The sequence below is a fragment of the Mobula hypostoma genome, chromosome 6 (genome assembly GCF_963921235.1).
Source record: "Mobula hypostoma chromosome 6, sMobHyp1.1, whole genome shotgun sequence".
Classification (NCBI taxonomy): Eukaryota; Metazoa; Chordata; class Chondrichthyes; order Myliobatiformes; family Myliobatidae; genus Mobula; species Mobula hypostoma.
Genome location: NC_086102.1, coordinates 80,157,498 through 80,175,814, shown reverse-complemented (window position 1 = coordinate 80,175,814; position 18,317 = coordinate 80,157,498). Strand labels below are relative to the sequence as shown.

Below are 18,317 nucleotides of genomic sequence, written 5' to 3'. Positions count from 1 at the left end.
GCGACGCAGACACAACTACTCATGCTCGCTACGGCATAGGGCTATGCAAATGTATAAATCAAGCCTACGGCATAGCCCGTACGCACAAGTATAAATCAGGCTTTATGCTTCATCTGTTTTAAGGATTATCTTCTGACATGGCATTGTTTTAAGCAAAGTTTCATCCACTAGCATCTTGAAGGGTATATCATTTTAAATGCAAGAACAAGTGAGCATTGAATGATGGAATGCTCATAATTAAAATGCATAAATTTGCTGTTATTAGGAATGACCTGATTGCTGGTATTTGAAATTATTTTTACTAACTTGGCTTGTAATTTGTTTTCCTGGACTTGAATGTCTTATACTTCAAGTAAGTCATCTATTTTGTAAGAAAGCTTTCGCCAGAAAAGTATTTTAAGAACATTGTCTTCCTTTGCTAAATCACCTTGTTCAGTACATTCTGCAGCACCTCTGCAAAAAAAGAAGCAATCTACACCTGCATGTACCAAGACCAAGACAACGTTTGGGCTGATAGTGCTGGGCATAATCATCTCCAACAAGGGAGACAGCTGTTGTTTGCAAAAGCAAACAGCTGCTGTAACTCAGTAGGTCATGTAGCATCTATGGGGGTGGGGGGGAATGGATAGTCAACATCTTAACTGAAGTAGAAGATCACCAGGAGAGAGGTGATGGGAAGAGGTGGAGCAACAGCTGGCAAGCAATAGATGGATCCAGATGAAGGGTGAAATGGAGATGGAGGGAAGAGTCAAAGTAGTGACAGAGGCTGGGAGGTAGAGACAATAAAGATCTGCAGGTCATGGAATAAGATAGAAAAGGAATGTGGAGCATGGAACCAAATAAGGGAGGTAGAGGGAGCCCTATGGAAGGAGTGTGATGGGCAGGTGGAGTTGGTGGAGGAGGGGAAAGAAACTGGGTGATTGTAGAGATGGGTGAAGGCAGAACTGAGTAGATCCAGAGAAAAGAGAAAAGGGATAAAGGGGAATGAGGTTATCTGAAAATTTTCATGCCATCAGGTTGTAGATTGACCAGGTGGAATATGAAGTTCTTTTACTCTGACTACCAGCCTTTCATATTCAATGACATTAGCATTGTAAAAATCCCATCAACGATATCCTGGCAGCTACTATTGACACAAAACTCAACTTAACCAGGCACATAGATGCAGTCAACATAAGGCCAGCTCAGAGGCTGAGTATTCTCTGGCAAATGATTCATCTTCTGACAAAATCCTTCCATCTTCCACAAGATTAAATAAAGAGTTTTTTGAAATAATTTCTTCTTGATGGTTAAGTGCAGCTCTAACAATTCTTAAAAAGCTACAAACTAATCTGAACAAAACAGCCCACTTGATTGGTTGCCCATCTGCCATCCTAAAAATTAACTCCCTCTGCCTCCAAATTGGCATTTCTGCAACATGTACCAGCTACAAAATACATCGAGACTACTACAAGGATATTCTAACATGTATAGCATTTTTATGAAGAACATGGGCAGCATGTGCAGGGAGATGTCACCATCTGCTGGTTGCCTTGAAGTTGCACATCATCCTGTCTTGAAAATGTATCTCCCGTTATTTCAACTTTGGTAAATGTTAATCCTGGTGCTGTTTACCCAAAAGCCCTGTGGGAGCAGGACTGCAGCAATTCAAGAGCAATTCGGGGTGTGTTAAATAAATATTAGTGACGAGCCAACAAATGGTGATGATATTGCGAAAAACTAATTTATAAAGAAATTGCAGCTGATAGCTGCATAGAGCACTTTTTTCTTTTTTCTCCACTAAAATGCTGCCCATTGACTTTGCATGTGTTGTGTGGCAGTTGGTGAGCTATGAACAGCTTATCTACTGGACAACAGTCTGATTGTACTGATAGTGTCAGGTTTGAATTGTGTGTAAAACTTTTTGTCGTGTCACTTTATCAGTTTTGTTGCCTATATTCTCTGTTCTTGATTGGTACTTGTTCTTCAAAAAGATTAAAGAATAGTTTGACATTAGTCTTATGGTGATATTTTATGAATAAATTATAAATGCTCTTGGTTGGAATTGTCATGATTGAGTCAGATTTTAATAACAATCCCATACAGATTTTTAGTGCTGTCACTCATGCAGTCATTCATCATTAATTATTCAGATGCACAATGTCCCTCCTCTGCCCTTCCGAGTTAAATCTCAACCATTCAACAGAAAGTAGGAAGTAACATATTAGTCTGCATGTTTGAATAACTTACATGAGCAAATTGACTTATTTTCTCCCCCTTGATGTGAGCTAGAATGTTAATTGTCCAGCATTGCCTAACTTTCTGAGAATTGTACACTTTGAAATTGACTAATGTCAAGAAGGAGGACGCATTTTACTGGGGTCAATGGAAAAACGCCATGCTATCTATATGGACGATAGAATATATTGCATGGTCTCTTGTCACATGTTACCTGACCCACTGATTATTTGCAGCTGTTTCTATTTTTGTAACTAATCACACAGTCTTGTATTCTGGATAATGTTTTATAATTCTTTGCAGGAAATCATTCTTTTTTTAAAAAGAAGCTTTTGTGTTATCCGGAACATTTTACACAGAAACGATTATTATGGGGAGGATTTCAACAACAAAAGGTAAGCCTGACCAGCTCAAATGATATAGTGGATATGCTACCTAACTTTTAAAGTTAAAGCACATTGAAAACAGTCAGTTGCAAATCTTAAAATGACAAAAACCTAAATGTTCGAGAGAATTAACTAATATTATATGTTTGTGGTTCAGCGATGAGGAATAATTTGGGTATTTTCAAAAAGCGAGATTTGTAACAACCATCACAAATGGAAAGCTGTCTAGTAGATGACAACGTTCAGTATTAAAATAAATGTAAGAAACTGATTCATGAAAAAAAGCAAACCTGGTAACTTTGTCCATTGAATTATAAGTGCAAGAAATGATATTTCCTCTTGAACCCTTCATTTTCACTGCTTCTTTCTCCTTTTATATCCTTTTTATATTGTATCCATTGACCCAGTTATCAGTTTTTCTATTGACAGCTAAGCTACAAAGCTCAGCAAAATTTTGAAACGTACAGGACACTGTTGGAGCAATGGGTAGATGAAAAGATGTCCAATGGTTTGTCTCTGCATTTCCACTTCTCTGTAGCCCATTTCACCATACCTTATTTGGGCTCAGGGCCTAGAAAATGGCACCATTTCCCTCTGTCTTGACAAGAAACTGCTAAGTTACTCAAATGCTGTCAATTTCCCTGCTGATCAGCTGCCACAGTTGTTCCTGAGTGGTTGCTGGTGTTTGCTAGTTATTTGTGCTGTAGTCTGTGATTGTACATATTTGTTTCAGCAACATGACCATTTAGATGCAGGGGTTCCCAACCTGGGGTCCACAGACCCTTTGCTTAAAAGTATTGGTCCAGGGCATAAAAAAGGTTGGGAACCCCTGAAGGGTGTTTGGCATCTTCTGTTTGCTACTTTTTCCTCCTTTGAGGGCCTATGGTGCAATTAAATGAAAAATTACTTTTGATCACTTATGGTGGTCAATGTTTTGTAGCTGTCCAGCACCATCTTAATTTTATTATTGTTTGTGTATTGTTCTTACATAGGGCATGATATTTAATAATTAAGAGGCAAGTGCAAAGATTTTCCATTCAACATTCCGTCATTCTGAATTTGTGTGCTTCCAGATGTTATCACAAGCATTGACTGGTTCTGTTAAGAGTGAGAGGTGCAGGATTTTCTGGTTTAATCTGAATTTATGCAATTAATGGAATCAGAGCTTTTCTAGATTATTAATTTTTAAAAACTTGCATCACAATTGATTTGTGGAAGAGACTGACCTTGGGTTTTGGATTTGTTTTAGATTGATGGGCAGGATAATATTGATCTCTAAGCAATAACTTAATTTTTATGGTATACACCAGGGGTTGGCAACCTTTTTGCCCCTGTGGGCCGGATAAATGCCATAAAAAACTTGAAATATGGGAATTATCCATTTAAATACATCTAATTATGTTTTGCCTCATATTAATGAATAACTCATGCTAGAAAATCATTTGTGCTTAAAGTTGCCTACCCCTAGTATACTCATTGCATTATAAACGCTATGTCGGCTCAGAGTTAATCAACAGCTCTTTGAACTATATGCAGCTGCACTTTCTTAGCAATTATATTCTACATCCTCTTATTTATATAATCAGCTTTCAGTTTGATTGCAAGTATTTCTTCAGAGTGAAGAGGATATGATCATCTTGCAGTAGGAAAGAAGTGAAAATGTGAATCAGGATCAACAATACTACAAAAATAACTAACTAACTGGTAAAAGTTGATGAATGAAATTTGTCAGCTGCTTTGTTCTAAATATAATTTTGTTTATGTGTTACTAAGAAATGTTGTGATCGTGATCCTGATGGGACACAATGATGGAATAATAACTTGAAGTATGCTTACTTATGGATACCAGATGCAATGAGTATTGCAAAATTTTAACTGTTTATGTCATTTGAATCCAAAGCAGTGTATGAAAAGAAATGTCTGACAATTATGTTGTAGTACAGCAGTGATATGTGTACTTGAACACTGAAAAACATGAATTGTACAATTTTCTCAATGTTTTTCTTTCCAATCAATCAGATTTTGGATAGTTTTGAGAGTTACATATTGTGAAGTGATAAAAGGAATTTTAGGTGATTAATTAAAAAATTTTTACAATTATTTTGAGTAATAAGGTTGTATAAGTTTAAGTCTGTTATTTTGTTATTTCAACAGGGCAAGGAATTTAATGCTTACAGAATATGATGGCTTTTAGCCTTTTGGGAATAATAAATAGGCAGATAGTCTGTGTTTCTATTACTGAAACGATATGGTGCTTTTAGAAGAAACAGAATAGAGTAGAGTTGCATGGTCTACGATTTTTCTTTCAGGTGCTCTGTGCTTGACTGGTAACAAGAATTGGCTTGACACTAAAGGTTGGAAAAAAAAATTGCAGGCCATTCAGTAAAGATTTGATAGATGGTACTGATTGCGGGATCAACTAGATGGATGGAACTGGCAAACTAGAAGACAAATGTCTCAATGGGACAGTAGTTTCTACTTGTATCAAAAAGTTTTTATGATTACACTGTCACTGGCTAATACAGGACAGAAACATGCCCTTCAGCCCAATTGGTCCATGTTGACCATAGCATCTTCCCTGCTGGTCCCAGTTGTCTGTGTTTAGCCCTTAACCCTCCAAACCCCCTCCCCTTCAATTAACTATTCAAGTACCTCTTAGATTTTGCAATCATATCTGCCTTAACCACTTCTTCTGGCAGCTCCTTCCAGGTACTCACTACACTCTATATAAAGAAGTTCCCTTTCATTTCTCTTTTAAAGGTTGGGGTGGGGTAAGAAATAGATCTGAACTGAATTGAATAATTCAGAGGCAGTGGAGCTTTATAAAGCTGTAATATAACTTCTGGACTCTTGAACTCAATTCTTTAATGAATAAAGGAAAACTTACTATACATTTTTACTACCCTATTAACCTGTGTAGCCACTTTCAGTAAGTTATGAATTTGGACCCCATGATCCCTCTGCATATCAACACAATTAAGGGCCTTGCTATTAAGTGTTGTGTCTCTGCATTTGATTTCCCAAAATACAATACTTCACAGTTGGCCCACTTAAACTCCATCTAGCCTTCATCTATATCTGCAACTGATCTATATCTCGCTGTATTGTTGTCATTGTCTTTTACTCTACCACCTCACCAATACTTTGTACTGATTGCAATATTATAATAATAATTGGTAGTCCTTTGGATTCGAAGAAGACACACTGTTGTGCAGTTCATCTGTGGACACGGAGGTGACTCTGCATTCCCAGTCTGGAAGCGCAGAGTCTAGCACAATGGAGGCACTGGAAGTCTGTTGTAATAATTGTGGCTGCTGTTCTGTGATGGCACTCACAGTTTTCTGACAGTTTTTGGCAGCGCCAGTCTTCAAAACTGGTGTAGGCTTCGTAGCGCAGGGCTCGCTGGCGGGTTCTGTCAGCAGCCGCAGCTTCTAGTTCCCTTGGCTGGATGTCACAGTAGCGTAGGGTTTCCTTCACAGTGTCTTTGTAGCGCTTGTGTGGTCAACCTTAAGGTCTCTTTCTGGTCTCCAGTTCACCATAGAGCAGCTGGCGAGGCATAGGGTGGTCGTCCATTCTGATGACGTGTTCCGCCCACCGCATCTGGGCTCTGATGATCAGGGACTCAACGCTGGTAGACTCCACGCGATCCAAGACTTCCAGGTTGGAGACACGGTCTTGCCAAGGATGGAGCGGAGGGTGTGCATGTGAAATTTCTCCAGTTTGATGTTTTGTCGGTACAGAGTCCAGGTCTCACATCCATATAGGAGAGAAGGGATGACCACAGCTCTGTAGTGTTACGTACACGCAACCCTGGGAAAAGTACTGGTTACATGCACGCAACACTAAAAGTATCAACAGCAATAGAACACACCTGGAGTCTGTTTTTGATGTTAAAATCCACTATCTTTATTAGTAACTTAACCAGGTGATCAAAAGTTAGCAGTGTAATGCATATATAGGTGTATAGATAAATTCCCAAACTCATTCGAGCTCAGGTGGTCAGAGTTACAGTCTTACAAAGGTATGTAAGAAAGTTCAGTTCAATCCTCAGGTTAACTAATGTGAGATATTTGTAATCCAAAGGCGAATGTTGTGAGGAGGCAATTGCATCAATATTCCACAGATTCCACAACAGCAATACAAAATAACAATAGCAGTAGGTTTTATCCCTGAAGTTGTTCCACTCCACAAATGAAGTATCAGGTTACCTCAAACACACAACGTGATAGCCACTTATCCAGTTCCACGACATATGAAATAACTCCAACAGTGATTTGCCACAGGTGTGCCTTTCTTCAGTGAACTACTACACCCAGACAAGGGTAAGCGCACACGTGGTATTCACAAAGGTTTTCCCCTCACCAGAGAAGCCACTCCTGTGGATTAACTGTGTGACAGTCACACTTTTGTATTCGAATGGAATCAAACTCACCCTTACGGGCTACTTGGAGAGAGTCCAAATAGTGACCTCTTTGTCACTCGGTTTCTGCTGTTTCAAGCCTTTCTCTCCCCTCCTCTTTCTCTGCTAACTTCTTCTACAAACGTAGTTGCAGTACTTTGTGAGAGTCATTTATCAATACTCTGGATCAATCTTAACTCATCCCTTTTGGGCAACTGAAAGTTTAAACCAGCGACCCCACTCACTGGTGTCTTTCATTGATTGAAACCATCTTGACTCTGAGCTGTGTGTGTGTACCCTTGCCTGGGTGGTGGTTTCCTTGAGGATGGTCCCTTTTGTGATAAGCTACCGTTGGTGATACTTCGTGTGTGGAATGGAACATCTTCAGAGATAAAACCTACTGCTATCGTTATTTTGTATTGCTGTCGTTGAAGCTGTGGAATAGCGACTTAATTGCCTTCTCACAACATTCACCTTTGGATTACAAATATCTCGCATTAGTTAATCTGAGGATTGAACTGCACTTTCTTACATACCATCGTAAGACTGTAACTCTGACCACCTGAGCCCGAATGAGTTTGGAAACTTTATCTATACACCTATATATGCATAACACTGCTAACTTTTGATCACCTGGTTAAGTTACTATATTTAGAAGTTACTAATAAAGATGGTGGATTTTAACATCAAAAACAGACTCCAGGTATGTTCTGTTGCTGCTGATACCTTTACAGTGCTGCATGCAATTTTGCAGTCAGCAGAAATCCAACAGTGTCCAAATGTCAGTCTCATTCTCTTGGTGTTTTAAAGTGACAGTCCACAGAAAAAATGAACCCTAGGGGTATATAACAGTAGACTTTCAGCCTTGGGGAGATGCAGACGTTGTGTCGATTGAGCACTCTGGTACGCAGCCTCCCCAGAGCCTGGCTGGCCTTGCTGATCCTGGAGTCAATTTCTCTGTCCAAAGACCCATCACTCAAGATCATGCCTCCCAAGTATTTGCAGCTGTTTACATTGTCAGCTGGATGTCATCAACAGTGATTTTTGGTTCTATGGGGTTGGTGTTTGGTACGGGCTGGTGAAGTACTTCAGTCTTGTTCAGGCTGACAGTCAGGCCAAAGGACGTAGTAGCGTCTGAGAATTTGTTCAGCATCAACTGTAGATCACTGTTCTTGTGTGCCAGGAGTGCCATCAGCAAAGAGGGTTTCTTGAATGACTGTATGGAGGCACTTCGTCCATGCGTTTAAGTGGCGAAGATCAAAGAGAGAGCTGTCCAATCAGTAGCTGATGTACACTCCCTCCTTCAGACCTTGGACAGCACATGACAACATGCAAGTGAAGAACAGATTGAACAGGACTGGGGCTAGTACACAGCCCTGCTTTACCCCATTGGAAATGACAAATGCAGCTGATGTATCACCACTGCAAAGGATCTGTCCAGCCATTCCGTCGAGGAGCAGCTGAACCATCTTCACAAATTTCCTCGGGCATCCGTAACGTCTCAGGATGATCTAGAGGGCCTCCCTGTTTACACTGTCAAATGCCTTTGTCAGGTCAGTGAAGACAGTAAAGAGGCTTATTCTGCTCGATGCACTTCTCACAGCAAATATCATGTCTGTTGTACTCCGTTCTGGCCAAAAGCCACACTGCGCCTCCGGGGGGTTCCTTTCCGAGACAGTGACAAGTCTGTTCAGGAGAATGCGGGCAAAAGTCTTGCCTGCAATGGACAGCAGTGAGATACCCTTGTAGTTTCCGCAGTCTGATTTGCTTCCCTTGTTTTTGTAGAGAGCCACGATGAGGGCATCACGGAAGTTGTCAGGCATCTCCTCTGTGATCCAGATGTCTTCCAGGATGTCTTGGAACGCCCGTAAGGCATTTGGGCCTAATGCTTTGTAGATCTCGGCAAGAATGCCATCCTGCCCTGTTGCTTTATTGGAGTTCATCTGCGAGATCGCTTTCTCGATCCCGTCAGTAGAGGGCAGCAGGTCTAGGTCATCCAGGACTGGCTGCTGAGGGATCTGCTGTAAGACATCAGGATCAGCTGTGGACGGCCTATTGAGTAGGTTGGAAAAGTGTTCAGCCCAGCGGTTTTGCAGTCCTTCCTGGTCTTTGATCAGGCTCGACCTGTCAGATGACAGCAAGGGGGAACATCCTGGTTTAGAAGGACTGTAAACTGACTTTATGGTGCTGAAGAACTCTCTGGTGGCATGCATATCTGCATAGCGTTCCACCTGCTCAGCCTTTATCTGCCACCACTTGTCCTGCATTTCTTGCAGTTCCGCCTGTACTTTGGACTGCAGGTGTTTAAACTTGTCTTTCTTTGAGACAGATGAGGGGTTATTCTGCCAGTCTGCATAGGCCTTGTTCTTGGCCTGAAGGGCTGCTGAAATGGTCTTGTGGTTTTCATTAAACCAGTCTTGATGCACTCGGGTTTTCAGTCCGAGTACAGTTGTTGCAGTCTGCTGATGACATCTTTGAACTGTGTCCACTTTTCAGAACAGGTTCCACAAGTGGTGAATTGCTGGAGAGTTTTTCATTAAATACATCTCGAAAACGTTGGACTTGACCTCGGTCTTGCAGTCTGCCAATGTTGAATGACACTCTGACAGTCTTTGGTTGCTTACAAAGCAAAGGGGCTATGTGCAGGTTGAAGACCAACCGAACCAGCCTGTGATCTGTCTAACACTCAGCACCTCGCATGTCCCAGGTGATGGTGTCATCTTGAAGGTCATGCTGGCGTACTATGACATAGTCGAGTAGGTGCCAGTGTTTGGACCTGGGATGCATCCAGGTTGTTTTGTACGTGTTTGCAAGTCTGAACATCGTGTTAGTGATGCACAGGTTGTGCTCGGCACACTTGCTCAGAAGCAGCAGGCCATTACTGTTTAGTTTTCCCACCCCATGTCTCCCAAGGACTCCGTCCCAGTTGTCGCTGTCTGTCCCCACCCTAGTGTTGAAGTCGCCCAAGATGACGAGTTTGTCGCTGGTGGTTGTCTGAATAGTCTGTTCCAGGTCCTCGTAGAAACTTTCCATGTCTTCATCTGGACTCACGAGAGTTGTTGCATAGACACTGACAATGGTGATATGCCAGGACTTGCTGAGAGGAGAGCGGAATTTCATGATAGGTTCATTTATTCCAGTGGGTAGAGTAGGGATGTTCTTCAGCAGAGCAGTTTTGACTGCAATATTACTAATTCACCATCCAACATTTTCATCCAGGTCACTTGTATATTACAAAGAGCAGAGGTCCCAGTATTGATCCCTATGGAACACCACAAGACACAGACCTCCACCCATAATAAGTTCCATCAACCACTACCTTCTGAGTTTTATGGGCAAATTTTGATCTAAGTGGCCAATTCACAGTGGATCACATGCATTTTAATCTTGTAGATGTGCCTACCATGAGGGACCTTGTCAAACACTTTATAAAATCCACGTAGATAACATTCAGAGCTTTATCTTCTCTAACACCTTTGTCATCTTCTCAAAAAACTCAGTCAAGTTAGTAAGCCTGACTTGCCTTGCATTAATTGGGCTGTTGTTTTTCAATTGCTCATAAATCCTATCTCGAGGATTTAACTTCTTTACCACTCATAGTTTCCAGGATTATTCTTATTTTCCTTCTTGAATAATGGAACCTCATTGGCTATTCACCAGTCTTCCAGGACCTTGCCTGTGGCTAGAGAGAGCACAGGTATATTGGTCAAAGCCCGAGCAATGACATGTCTTGACTCTCAATAGCCTGCAATATATCCTATCCTTGTCCTTTCTTCTTACTGGAACATACCTCTTCTGTACTCTGTGCAGTTGGCCTTTAAATACCCTCCACATATCAGATGTGGATGTTTCCAAAAGCAGCTGTTTCCAATTAACTCTTCCAGTTCCTGCCTAATAGTCTCGTAATTTGTTCTGCTTCAATTTGATGGTCTCTGCAAGGCCCATACTTATTATTACCTATAGCTGTCTTGAAACTTAGAGTTGTGATCACTGTTCCCTAACTTTTACTACAGAAAGGTCAGTTACCTGGTCAGGTTCATTAACCAACATCAGGTCCTGTTGAGCTATCTACATATCGATTTAAGAAGCCCCTCTGGATGCAAGAAACAATTTCTGCCCCGTCTAAACTTCTTGCAGTACAGAGGCCCTGTCAATATTAGGGGAGTGTAAGTTGCCCATTACTACAACTTTGATTTTTACATCTTTCCCTAATCTGTTTGCATAACTGTACTTAATGTTCCAGTGGCTATTGGGGTGTCTGTAATATAATCCTCTCAGAGGGATTGCACCTTTCTTATTTTTGAGTTCTACCCATAGAGGCTCTCAGGATGAGTCCTCCATTATGTCACAGCTAAGTGATATTGTCTCTGATCAATAGTGCAACTCCACTTCCCTCCCTTTTACCTCCTCCTCTCTTTTCTAAAACATCAAAACCCTGGAATATTAAGCATTCATTCGTTTCCCCCTCCCAACAAAGTCCCTGCTATGGCTACAGCATCATAGTTCCATGTACTGATCCATAATGTTACCATAATGTTCCTAGAATTAAAAAAAACACTTCAATCTTTCCATCCCATGGTGCCTATGACTTTGGTCCTGTCATAGCATCTATGTTCCTCTCAGTTCCTCCACATTCTGACATGCCAGAATACCAAACTGGTGTAAACTCACCTCATTAACCTCAGCAAGCCTCCTGGCCAGGCCATTGGTTCCTCTCCAGATACAATGCAATCCATCTGTCTTGTACAGGTCAGGTCTGCTCCAAAAGAGATTCCAGTGAGCCAGGAACATGAAATCCTGTTCCTGCACCCTCAGCAATTCATTCATCTGTTCTATCTGTTTCCAAATCCCGATACTCATTGTGCAGGACCTCTTCTCCCTTTCTACCTATGTCATTCGTGCCAGTGTGCACCATGACGTCTGGCTACTCACTGTCTCTCTTAAGAATGTTCTGCAGCCTGTCTGGGGCATCCTTAACCATAGCACCCAGGAGGCAGTGCACCATCCTAGTGTCTCTTACATACCCACAGAATCTCCTTTCTGTCTCCCCTACTGTCATGTCTCCTATCTGAGTTGCTCTGGATGAATTTGTGCTTCCCTTCTGAGTTTCAGAGGCAATCACAGTGCCACTACCTGGGTGTTGCTGCTGCACTTTGATAGGTCATCACCTCCAGCAGTATCAGAAGAGGTACACTTATTGTTGAGGAGAATGGCCCCAGGTGCCAACTCTCCTTACTTATTCTAGGTAGTCACTTATCTACCTGAAGCTGCTTCCTTGTGTGCGAACACCTCAGTAAAAGTCTTGTCCACGAAGCCTTCAGTTTCCCGGATGATTGAGTACTTGCAGATTCAGCACCAGTTCCTTGGCCCAGTTTGTCGTGCACTTTTCAGAGATCCCCTGAGGTTCCCTGACTTCCCACATCTTGCAGGATAATTCCACTAACCCCTACTATCCTGCCAAGACAGAATCAAGGACTAAGGATAAATGACACAATAAAACACCACCTGTTCTTATCTGTGCCTTCTCACCAAAGCCTTTCTCTTAAAAAGTGCTGTACTTTTATTTCCTCGGCCACTTGCTCCACCTCTACGCTGAAGCCTCTTGAGTCAAAGCTTTAGCCTCCCACTCTTACACTGTCCAACTCCAACAATTGCTGTCCTTGGAATTCTCTTTAATCCCATTTGCCAAGAACTTTTCATGCCAAGTGTTATGGCCAGAGTTGCATGTGTTACTCTTGGGCTTGGCTAGTGGCTATACAGGCTTTACTTCTGCATGAAGTAATAGATTATTTAAGTATTTTGTTTGACACACTTTTGTATGTAGTGTGTTTTATACAACCATCGGCATTCCCTTTGTAAAGACAGTTTGGAACCATGGTTTTTGAACATGAAACTTGCAACTAGAACATAGAACATAGAATAGTACAGCACAGTACAGGCCCTTCGGCCCACAATGTTGTGCAGACCCTTAAACCCTGCCTCTCATATAACCCCCCACCTTAAATTCCTCCATATACCTGTCTAGTAGTCTCTTAATAGAACATAGAATAGTACAGCACAGTACTAGACTTTGGTATTATGTCGATTTAATAAAAAGCTCTTTTGTATGTTTTGTTTCACCTTTGACCTCATAGTTGTAACCAGTAAAAGCCAGATGAAGCCTTATCATAGGTTGCCCATTGTGACAAATTCATTGGAGATATAAGAGACTACAGATGTCGTGGAATTTGGAGCAAAAAACAAGCAGCTGGAGGATCTCAGTGGATCAAGCAGCATCTGTAGAGGCAAAGGGATCCTCTGTCTTGAATCAAGCCCCTGCATTGTGACTGGTCAAAATGTTGACCATGTCTTTACCTCCACAGGTGCCATTTGACCCATTGAGTTCCCCCAGTAGGTTATTATTTTCTTTGTGATAAAATCATTAGTTTGAGTAAGGATTAATTTTGGTCAGAGTGCCTTTCAAAAGGGGTAAACAAATTATTTGGTATTTAATTTATTCATCAGATGAAGAACTTATTCTTCTGTAGCTATAATTAATGTACTTAAAGCAGCATATTTGCACTTATTTTAGATTCAAAGGAAGGTCGTAAAGAAAAATCTGGGAAGAATCATCTGCCAAATAATTCCCTTAAGAACAATGGTAAGTGCTTACATTAGGGAAAGCAAACTATAAAATCTTGTCGTGAGGATGCCTGATAATCATCTTTTGAACCACTTAAGTTTGTGTATATTAAAATATTATTTTACCTTTTGAATTAATTCTGTTTTTTGTGGCTTGGTTTGGAGATGCTGTTATATGTTAAATATTGTAACTTTTTGAAGTGTTATTATTTTGTATTATGCATGCAAACAAGTAAAACTTGTTGAAATAAAAGTTTTTTTTCCCTTTATTAAAGCTGTTGTTTGAGTGTTTACTTCAAATGTATGTCTAGAATATCTGGAAGAGATTGAGTATGTGATAGATTTGGTGTCACAACAATAGAAGCCTCTGATTTGACCAGTGCTATTGGAAAGGATGCATTTGTCAGATTGTCTCAGCTTTGAGTTAACAGGACAAATGCTGTTGCAGTAATCCTGTTAAAGTAACTGAGAATTAAACAAACCTTTGTGTCTTCAGAGGATGCAGTAAATAAGCTCATATTTAATGACTGATTTAATTATACCAGTAGGTCATAGAGCAGTTAGTTATTCTTATAATTGTAAATAGCTTAAAAACCAGTTTGGGAATCTAAACTACTAAAAAAAACAGTGCTTTTGGTACATGTCATTACTGTTTCCAAACTTAAAGATTTGTTTAACCTCAGGAATTAATACTGATCTCTAATTTCTGACTAAACTTAAAATCACACTTTCTCTATGGCAGGAGATGCTGGCATTTCGGGGAGGTGAGTTGGTGCTTGAGGTGGGGGCCCTCTGACAGAACTCTGAACTGGTGGGGCCTTCTGCACCTTTGTGTCTCTGGCATGCTATTTTCCTTTTCTTTTCCTGAGCCTGTTTTGCATTGCTAGCTTTCTTTTTTGCCATTCCTACTTTTTTATTGGTTATTATCACATCGCTGTTTATAGGAGCTTTTTTGTTGCACAAATTGGCTGTTGCTTTTCCCATGTCATAACAGTGACCACACATGAAAGTACTTCATTTGGCTGTAAATCACTATGAAATATCCAGGGGTTGTGAAACACGTTAAATCTTTTTTTATGCTTCATATCGTCTTGGGTTTATATCACATCAGCCTTTTTAATTATTTTCTGTTTTAAGAGCTTACAGGCCCCTTTTAATTTCACTCTGTGCAAGTATGTACATGTATGCAATTGTTTTCTTCCCATTTCTTTCTTTTAATTCTTTTCCAAGTTGATTAAATATTTGTTAAGTGACTCCAAAAATTCAGTTTTAGTTTGTATTTTTGATCTGGATTTGCATTTTTTTGATTTTTGTGTAGTTTGGACAGCTGTATATACTGGGCTTATGTGGTTGAGTTTTAGTTTTCTTTGCTCATTTTGGTATGAAGATACGTGACCTTGATGGATTTTACTGTAAAGTTGCAAAAATGACACATCTTAATAGGTTTTTCGTTAATCATTATTTTGAATAAGGATTTTTGAAATTGCTTTACATTGGTGAGACAGGTAAACAAAGAAACTTGTATAGAGTTTATGTAAAATATCCAAACAATGCTTGATTTTCAGTGTCATTTTTTTCTTGATACTTTGAATTGGCAATGCATTACTAGTTATTAATTAATTTGCTTCACATGGTAGTTTTGAATAGTGAGCTTGTTCATATGAAGGACTGTAACACTGCAAAATTAACTCTTCTAAAATAAGTGACTATATAGAAATATTTAGAGGATTTTTAAGCAAACTCTTTGAAATATGGACATTATTTTTAGAGCCAGTGCATTTGGCTTATGATCTTTTGTAAGACTTGCCTTCAGAAATATTAAAGATAAGGTTGTTGCAACATCTGAGAGTTAGCACAAATTCACTGTTGCTTCATTGAAAAGATTGAGTTAATTTTTGTAAATTAAATGTTAAGGATGCACATTTATTGTTTTTTTTGTAACTGCTTGAATATTAAATACAAAACTTGTATACATTGTATTCACTAATGTCATGAATATAGCCCAATGTTATACGTAATTGTTTCTGACCATAAGGCTTAATTTTGACAATAAAATTGTTCACTTTATACTATATTAAAAATAGGTGAAAATAATGTTAAATTGTTATGTTTCTCTGTATTCTGTATGTCTGCTATGTGATTCTTTGTCACAGTATGTGAGACTTGTGAAATTCCAGCAGCAGGAAAGAAATTCCTGAGTGAAACATGCATTAAATCCATGATCTCTTTGTACCAATATTCTCTTTGCTAGCTTTAATTACCTTGTTTGATTTTTAAAAATATAAAACCTTTGTTCTCATTTGCCAAACTGTTGGCTTCTTGATTCTTCTGAGGGCTCAAGCCAAGTCTCCTTTACATTCCTTGCTGGTATTTGTTTTCATCATTGACTATGGTGGACAGAATAGAAATGCTTTTTCTAAAATGCACTCTTCTAGGATTAAATATTAGTAAGCCTCAATACATGTGGATTAATTATTTTCTTGTATGATGTTTGTAAGGTATCATGGCGAAACATTATTTTGGAATCAAAGTTATCAAGCATTCTCAGAATATTTTATGTTTCAATTTGGTCACCCCTCATTCTTGTCAATTGCTGTAGGCACTCCCAACCTACTCCATCTTTTCTCATTAGACAAACTCTCAGTCTCAGGATTCAACCTAGTGCATTTTCTCTGAACTGTCTGTGATGCAGAAATACTTTTTCTTCACCCAGGAGACAAGAATTATATTCAGTGTTATGGATGTTTGTATTGCCAATGTCCTGAAAGTCGCACCATGACTTTTATATGCCACTGCCTTTGTAAGGAAAGCTAATCTTCCATTTATCTTCCTAAAATGCTGTATTTCTATGTTACATATACGGGACATTCAGGTCCCTCCATACTTTTTATTTATTAAACACTATTCTCCTTTTTAATTCTTTCTACCAATACAATAACCTCATATTTTCTTGTTAATAGAACTTGGTCAGCCAAAATGTTCTCCAATTGTTTAACCTTTCTGCTTCCTTGTAGATTCTTTGAATTCTCCTCACACCTTGCTTTCTTAAATATCTTTGTATCTTTAGTAAATCTGATTGCAGTACACTTAATCTCTCCATCTGTCAGGACTATAAATTATAAACAGTTGAGGTCCCAGCATCTGATTTAAAAAAAAATGTACAGCTGTCAAGCAGAGATGCCATGCAAAAGCTTTTTGAAGATACAATTTTATTTCTCATCAAGTCCATTTTGCTAAGATGCACAATTTTCCTAGAGTGTATTATTAGAATACAAAGAAATAAAGAGTAAACTCTTTTATGCTGCAGCTTTTTGAACAAGTCCAAGATTCAGTAGTTTTGTCTCCACACATCACTCAAGGCCACTAGATATTTACGTCTATATTATACAATTTCTTGCTGAACTATTTAAAGTTAAATCTTAATTTTAGATGTGGTTGATTTAAATTTTAGAAAGCATTTAAAATTTTAAGTTAAAAACATTGAGATGAAGTTAGTTTCTGCACTAACTTTCCCAAATAAGTAAAAGATGGATTTGAGATTCGGACAAGTTTGATTTTTCTGTTGGAATGTTTTGTCAGTTAAAAGAACTCTAGTGTCCTCCAATGGAGTAATTTGGTCATTATTTTTGTGCTTTTCCAATGAAAATGAATGCTAGTGAAATTTGTATGATGGCTTCCTTTAATTCCTATATTTGTGCACAGCAGCCGATGGATGCATTTTATTGGTGCTGTGTTTGTGCAACTCAAAGGTGCATATTTTTAACAGGGAGAGCTAAACGGGCAATCAGGGATACTTTAGAGGGCCTCTCGTATAGAGAGAAGGATCTCCTATAGTCTCTTTGGTGATATCAGGCTTCACTTTTATAACTTACCTTTTTGAAAACTCAAGGGAATATAGACCAAGGCTACATAACTATTTTTCAACATGTTTGATGACATTAATATTGCGAAAATTTAATTTATGAAATGGAGGGAAGAAATCCATGACACTGATAATGTGTGATTTCTGTGGGTAGCTTACTTTGAAGTTGGTGACAAAATATGGACTATTATTACTGATTTCCCCACTGTTACATAATTGCTGTGGATAACAGCCTACCATTCTGTTAATCCTTTTACCTGTACGCATATCTATGCTATATTGTTAAGTAAAATCTTCCATTACCGAACAGTTATTTTGAGTAGTAACCACTTGTGTGGCATCATTGAATGCTTTTTGAAACTGCAAATACATTTTGCTCAGATTCTTCCTTTATCAACCCCCTTAGTTGCAACCTCAGAAAAAAGTATCTGATTTTTCAAACAACATTTCTGTTCATGAATCCTATGTGTTTATGATACCATAATTTCAGTTTTGCAAAATTTTCCAAGTGTTCAGTGAATGTATTCAATTATGTACTTATGCCAGTAAGGTCAGACTAACTAGCTTATAATAATGCCATTGTCTGCCTTTATGTATTGGTATATTGAGAGTGGACCCAGTAGAGGAGGGAAATAGGTGGGAGAGAAGGAGGATTCATTAGAGTAACATTTGAAATTCAGAGGTGTTCAGTGCATAGTTCGCAGCTTTGCTCATGTTAATCAGTCCTGGACCCAGGGTTGCATATTTTTATCAAAAAATTGCATTACATCATTTTTAATCACTAAAACAGACTGCCCTTTGCATTGTTTTATACTCATTTTCAAAGTACCAG

The 18,317-nt window shown here is 39.2% G+C and overlaps 1 protein-coding gene across 3 annotated transcripts in view; it reads left to right on the top strand.

Annotated features, from left to right (window-relative positions):
• Positions 1-18,317, top strand: part of scml2 (Scm polycomb group protein like 2) — a 141,706-nt gene that overhangs the window by 22,663 nt on the left and 100,726 nt on the right. The window contains exons 2-4 of one of the 3 annotated variants that reach the window (XM_063051067.1): positions 2,521-2,612; positions 13,574-13,642; positions 14,366-14,387. In XM_063051067.1, the coding sequence (XP_062907137.1) occupies positions 13,640-13,642; positions 14,366-14,387 (25 nt within the window). In that variant the 5' untranslated portion in view covers positions 2,521-2,612; positions 13,574-13,639. The remainder of the gene's footprint in view (positions 1-2,520; positions 2,613-13,573; positions 13,643-14,365; positions 14,388-18,317) is intronic. The other 2 variants (XM_063051065.1, XM_063051066.1) reach the window with 2 other exon arrangements.